The following is a 7,448-nucleotide window of genomic DNA, read 5'->3' as shown; positions in this document are numbered from 1 at the left end:
TTTTTTTTTTTTTTTTTTTTTTTAATTTTTTTTCCAAGCATAATCTTAAAGTACAACTTTAATAGGACCCAAGTGAAATAGTCAAACCTGCTATAAATTGGATGGACAAACCAAGAAGGTGAGTTGATCAAAGTGAGATCCGATATCTGAACTTGATCAGAGTACATGATCTCGATCAGATATGGTCGTGTTTCCTTGAGTTCCCCTTTCTTAAATTTTTCCCACCAAGAAGATCCCTGCCCGTCGATTGTACCGTTGTTACCTACACCATGTCAGCAACCCAACTTTATTTTCTATAAATGTTTTTCCTATATTTTCATTCACCTTAATTTTTTTTTTATTTAATTCTGATATCACCTAAGCATATAAAGATTATAATTTTGCAAATCATTTAAAAAAAATTAGAATTTTAAAAGGTAAGAGAAAAATAATCACCTGTGATAACCACATCGGTGAGATTAGTTCCAAAGATGAGGCTGTTGTACCGTCCACCCGGAGCATCTCTTCCTCTCCCATAAGATGGGAGAACTTCTACAAGTGGCCATTCTGATTCTTTCTATACCATTAAATTATGAGGAACAAATTTAACTTATTTATTTTCTATTAAAGAATAAAATTCAAATCTACCGCTCACAAAGTTGTTAGCTTTATAAAAATAGGTAGAACCTGGGATGCAAGAATTTTTGCTTCTTTATCAATAAAAAGTGTGAAATGGCTAGTCAGGTTAAAACTTCCTGTCAGCCATTTCCCCGGCGGCACGATCAATTGCGCACCACCATCCGCCGCAAGTGTGCTGAGATGTTCAATCGCTTTTCGAAACACGTTAGTATTTGAAGTTACTCCATCGCCGACGCCGCCAAACTCCGTTAGCAATGCCGAGTGTTTTCGGCAATTGATGGCCTGAAATTTCAAAGAGTTCGAACTTAGACGCTGATTCATAGCGTCCACTGTGGCTAAGCTCACCAATGCCAGTACAATCACGACTGAGATTCTCGCCGCGGTAACCTGTCAAACAAAATCAAAGATGATTAAATCTATTTTTGTTTCTTGATAAAATAATGTTGAAAACGACCGTTAGGTTTATTGGTTCATCGTTGTATTGGTTCCATGAAAGAAACAAAGTTTTTCAATCAATCAATCCCCGTTTTGAACAAAAACTCATAATCATTTTAAGTAATTGGAAAGTATAACCTATGAAAAGTAAAATAACAAGCCAAGCCTAAAATTCAAAGAGAAAAAAAAGAAGAATTACATTGATTTTTGTGGGTGTGTGAGAAATTTCCATCATTGATTTTTCTTTTTCTGAGTGAGTTTATGATTTTTAGATTCGAGAAAAATTATTTTATAGGATAATTTAGGAATAAAAATAGGAAAGGAATTTATTACTATTATTACTTCTGGATGAAAATTTGGTTGGTAAATGAAATGGTTGGATTTGCCTAAAATTTTAGGCCAACCACCCGTTTAGGAAAATATTTTATTGTTAGATGAGGCAAATTTATTATTTGATAAGGATTTATTGAATTAAAAAAGTTTACCATCTAAAAAATTAAATTGGATCGAAAATAATTGTTTATTTAATTTTAAATGATATTTCTATATTGATTTGATTAACCTTTAATTAAATCAGTTACGAGTTGAATATGGGCGGAAATCTTTTTAAATATGGTAAGTATATCACAATATTAATTCTCATTTATTCTTTTGATATTTTTGTTAAAATTTTCTTTTATATTTTTTTCTTTATTAAGAATTTTTTTTAAATTATGTTTAAATCAGAACTTTATCAATTTACATTATCAAATCTATTATTTAATATAGTAATTAGTTATTTCTTTTATCAATAAATAATTATTATTGAATGAATCTTTGAAATTTTAGGGCACATCATTTTCAATAAAAGAATATAAAATAAATATAAAATGAATATATGGTAAATTTTACACATTTAAAAATAAAATGGGATGAAAATTATAAAAATGTATAAGTATGTGCTATATACAAATACATTTTATGTATAAATATATGTATATGTATGTATTTATACATTATGTACATGTATGTGTAATGTAATACATACATATACGTGCACATGGTGAGCCACAATATATAGTGATCCATGCATGTCATGGTGAGGTACGACCCATGTTTGAGTTAGCATGGGACACCTAACTCCAATAATGATACAAAAATTTATTAATAAAAAATTATTAAACTATTTAATTAATCAATTTTCATTCATTAATTCTAGGACATTATATTATAGACCTATAGTTACACTCTTAGGTACTCTATGACAAGGTGGGTCCATTATTATAATCATTATAAGCTAATCAATTCTTCATGAATTGTTCATATTAAAACTAGATCAAAAATTTGTTTTACCCATGCAATTACATTTTTTGTGTTAATATCATCGATTTTCTAATGAATAATTTATTTATAATCTAATTATAAACTAAGCCCCTCTCAGGACATTGAGAATGTGGGATCCAATTCTTCAAGTCTTGAAATCAGCACCTAAGGAAACTATTCAACTACTTATCTTATATGGGAAAACGTGAATTCCATTTCATGAAATTATGTTTCGAGCTACCTATTTGACCAAGTCCCCCGAAGGGTAGACATATTGAATTGGATACAAAAGTCATTATCACCCATACAAATCAGAGAACAACACATAACATGTAGGAATTCATAAATCAGTGAGGATTAAGATTGACTCACATATGATCATCATGCAAAATATTAATTTTCTTAATTAATTGATTTACAAAGAGAAATTAAATATTTTGTGTCTAGTCTTATACATATTCATTGTATAGGATAACCACACTCACATGCCTCCACATGAATAATTTGGATCAATAGTGTTACGCATATAATAAACTCAACCTTATTCTTTTACTACAAACCCATTAGATTATTACTAGAACGTGATCCTCCATTAAATGAAGTACATATTGTTCAAGATTATATTAGTTGTACTAACCAAAAATTAGCAAAAAAAAAAAAAGAAAAAAAAAAGAAGTTGTCACGACACAATTTTCGAGGCTTCGAAAAAACGAATCGTGACTAAAAAGACGAAATCGAAAAAAAAAGATAAAGTAAAAGGTAAAAATACCATTCAATTAAAACAAAATAGAGAAAAGTTTTGTTTCAAATTAATGAAAAGGAATTACAAGTATAAAATGAAATACAAAAGACTATAAGATCGACAAGGGACTGACGCTCCGGAACGATACCCCTATGTGACAGTGTAACTCTCGAACACCTCCCCAGTTCGACCAGTACCTTAAAAAAGAAGGGAAAACGAGGTGAGTATAAAAAATATACTCAGTAAGCAACCTACTTGTAGGCTTTTAATCGCATCCAAGATTAGGAGAGAGCCACCAACTATACTCTAGACCCTAGAGTCTCAATACTCTCAGTACACAGATCGAGGTGGAAGGACTTAAACTTTGAAGCGATATTTCAGCGTTTGAGGATGAGGTCCTCCCTCATAACTACATGTACCCCTCGTACAACCCAGCTAGAACTAGTCACTGCATGGTCAACGTCCTTCTATAGGACGGACCCATCATGCAGGCACTGCATGTTAAGGATATTTAGTAATAAATTATAGTTTACCATATATATTTGATATTTTATTATAAGGCAAATATCTAATATTTGCCTTATTATCATAGGTATGTTTCCATTTATTGTTATTTCCATTTATTACTATTTCCATATCCTTGTAATTTATTTGATTATAAATAAGATAACTTTCACACCATTTAGGTGTGGTGGATTAATCAAACATTCACATGGTATCAGAGCCCTCTCGGTTTAACAACCCCGATCCTTTCTTTTCAATGGCTTTTGAATCCTCTAATCTTCTTCTCCACCACCCCTGCTGGTTTTGACGCCACAGGGGCAGTCTTCATGGCTGCCGTAGTCAGAGCCGATTGATTATTCTTCGGCTCCACCCTATTGACNTCATAGGTATGTTTCCATTTATTGTTATTTCCATTTATTACTATTTCCATATCCTTGTAATTTATTTGATTATAAATAAGATAACTTTCACACCATTTAGGTGTGGTGGATTAATCAAACATTCACAGCCACCAACTATACTCTAGACCCTAGAGTCTCAATACTCTCAGTACACAGATCGAGGTGGAAGGACAGCCACCAACTATACTCTAGACCCTAGAGTCTCAATACTCTCAGTACACAGATCGAGGTGGAAGGACTTAAACTTTGAAGCGATATTTCAGCGTTTGAGGATGAGGTCCTCCCTCATAACTACATGTACCCCTCGTACAACCCAAAGCGATATTTCAGCGTTTGAGGATGAGGTCCTCCCTCATAACTACATGTACCCCTCGTACAACCCAGCTAGAACTAGTCACTGCATGGTCAACGTCCTTCTATAGGACGGACCCATCATGCAGGCACTGCATGTTAAGGATATTTAGTAATAAATTATAGTTTACCATATATATTTGATATTTTATTATAAGGCAAATATCTAATATTTGCCTTATTATCATAGGTATGTTTCCATTTATTGTTATTTCCATTTATTACTATTTTCATATCCTTGTAATTCATTTGATTATAAATAAGATAACTTTCACACCATTTAGGTGTGGTGGATTAATCAAACATTCACATGGTATCAGAGCCCTTTCGGTTTAACAACCCTGATCCTTTCTTTTCAATGGCTTTTGAATCCTCTAATCTTCTTCTCCACCACCCCTGCTGGTTTTGACACCGCAGGGGCAGTCTTCATGGCTGCCGTAGTCGGAGCCGATTGATTACTCTTCGGCTCCACCCTATTGACTTCCAAATCACCTTTCGTCATACTCTGTACATACAACCTCACCTTTTCCAACCAAACAATATAGTCTCTCTCATTTTCTTCCCAATCAACCTTCATCCTTCACATAAACCCTAACCTAAACTTATCAACCTTTTGCAGAGATTTACCTTCGGAATCTGGGTGCCGCACTGGCCTATTCGCCAACCAAGTTGCCGCCGCCCTTCCTGCCAAAATTGGCTTCTTCGCTCGATGAGGCGACTCTTCCGACTGCCCTTCTTGCCAAAATTGGCTCCTTCGCCCAATGTGGCGACTCTTCCGGCTTCAACATTGTCTTTGTCCCTTGCTCTAGGTTTCCCCTTCTACTTCTTGGGGTTAGAAATATTCTCACCAGAGCCAAGGCAGCATCGTCGCTAAGCGACAATCCCTCTTCATGGGTTAGACATATTCTCGCCGAAGCCAAGGCAGCATTGCCGCTGAGCGGCGATTCCTCTGCAATTTTCGATGGCCAAGAAAGTGTTTCTCTACGCCTCCTCTAAACCAGGTTGTTGACTTCTTCAAGAAAAGTGTTTCTCAACCTCTTTGAATTTTTCAGATTCAAGCTTCACGTTCGTTTAAATCCGACGCTTAGCTTGCGGTGGGGTGTTAAGGATATTTAGTAATAAATTATAGTTTACCATATATATTTGATATTTTATTATAAGGCAAATATCTAATATTTGCCTTATTATCATAGGTATGTTTCCATTTATTGTTATTTCCATTTATTACTATTTCCATATCCTTGTAATTTATTTGATTATAAATAAGATAACTTTCACACCATTTAGGTGTGGTGGATTAATCAAACATTCACAGCCACCAACTATACTCTAGACCCTAGAGTCTCAATACTCTCAGTACACAGATCGAGGTGGAAGGACTTAAACTTTGAAGCGATATTTCAGCGTTTGAGGATGAGGTCCTCCCTCATAACTACATGTACCCCTCGTACAACCCAGCTAGAACTAGTCACTGCATGGTCAACGTCCTTCTATAGGACGGACCCATCATGCAGGCAACCATGACCCACTCACGTGATCAACATCTTACCATAAGACGGATCCCCATGCAGAGTAGTCGATCTACCACCGAGTAACACTTCCCTAACAGGCTTCTCGCCAAGCTCAACAGTACCACACCGGAGTAGGAAGGAAAGAGTAACACCTCCCTAATTGGCGTCTCGCCCAGCTCAACGGTACCACACTGAAGTAGGAAGAGAAGAGTAACATCTCCCTAACTGGCGTCTCGCCTAGCTCAACGGTACCACACCGGAGTAGGAAGGGGAGGGTAACATCTCCCTAACTGGCGTCTCACCTAGCTCAACAGCACCACACTCGAGTAGGAAGGGAAGCGGGGCATACTCGAACACTAAACCAAATACTGTCGGCCAAGAGGTCATCTCTCTACACCTCGGGGTTCTAATGTGGTTCTTTATATCTCAAGGGTAGTTAAAACCATTGAGTTAGGGGTCCTGGCTTCCAGATTCACTCCATCAATACTTCCAAGTCCATAACAATCTAGGGTTAAAGGATCTCTCCCTCTAAGCATCACTCACGACACCATGGACTGTAACATCAAGAAGGTTCCCTAACTAAACTCAACTCAATCCCTACAAGAATTCACCATAGGCGTTGCACAACACTACAGCTTATCAATCATATCATAAGTTCACACAATCATTCAACAGGAGTTTATGTATGATTAACAATGCATTCAATCATACAAGCTCAACGAGGTGGTAACATCCATCGACACCTGGAGCGCAGATGCACAAGTTATTCAACGGAAGTTCATGTAAAATTAACCATGCATACAATCATACAAGCTCAACGGGGCGGTAACATCCATCAATACCCGAATCGCAGATACACAAATTATTCAACAGGAGTTTATGTATGATTAACAATGCATACAATTGTACAAGCTTAGCGGGGCGGTAACATCCATCAACACCCGGAGCACAGATACACCAAACTCTCCCGTCCGACAACATAGTATGAACAGATAAAAGCAATAGTAAGATAGACCAGGAAGCATACCAACATCGAGTACAAAATCTCATCAAGGCAACAAGTCCAACAGATATATTTTTAGTTCCCTAAATACAGAGGATCATTAGATCTAGCCACCCAGGGATAATTTGCTCTAGCATGTATGCAAAACCAAGTGCACACTACAAGTATTACTTCCTAAATCCGTGTGATTACTTACAAGTATGTCGTGTGCCTTCCCGAGCTTGATTACAGTCGTAACGAAGTCCAAAATTACAAATTATCTATTCATACATCTAGTTCACAATAAAATAGGATTAGCACTAAAATCGGGACGAAAAACGGGTGAAAACAGGACACTCACGCGCCTACACGCGCTTACAGGGGACTCCCACGTGCCTGCACACTTACCCACGCGCAGGGCGTACACGCGGTCAACGCGGGCAACGCGCGGGCAAAGGCACGTTTCCAGCCCCAGCGGACATAGACTTACCCCTCGAATTTTCTGGGCGTGACACGTGTCGTACAGGGACTGGCGATAGCTTTCGGGTTGGACCGCAGGTCATTGGGTTGCTTCATCGAGCGCGGGTCGGGTTTTCAGGTCA

At 36.9% G+C, this 7,448-nt stretch overlaps 1 protein-coding gene across 1 annotated transcript in view; it reads right to left on the bottom strand.

Annotated features, from left to right (window-relative positions):
• LOC111471479 (probable polygalacturonase) overlaps positions 1-6,251 on the bottom strand; it is a 7,980-nt gene extending 1,729 nt beyond the window's left edge. The window contains exons 1-4 of the mRNA XM_023117189.1: positions 6,117-6,251; positions 667-1,005; positions 436-556; positions 88-262 (exon numbers count right to left, since the gene is read on the bottom strand). Coding sequence (XP_022972957.1) covers positions 88-262; positions 436-556; positions 667-1,005; positions 6,117-6,251 — 770 coding nt within the window. The remainder of the gene's footprint in view (positions 1-87; positions 263-435; positions 557-666; positions 1,006-6,116) is intronic.
• Positions 6,252-7,448: the final 1,197 nt, after the last annotated feature.

The sequence above is a fragment of the Cucurbita maxima genome, unplaced genomic scaffold (genome assembly GCF_002738345.1).
Source record: "Cucurbita maxima cultivar Rimu unplaced genomic scaffold, Cmax_1.0 Cma_Scf00053, whole genome shotgun sequence".
Taxonomy (NCBI): Eukaryota; Viridiplantae; Streptophyta; class Magnoliopsida; order Cucurbitales; family Cucurbitaceae; genus Cucurbita; species Cucurbita maxima.
The sequence above is the reverse complement of the archived record's forward strand: the minus strand, read 5'-3'. Positions and strand labels throughout refer to the sequence as shown.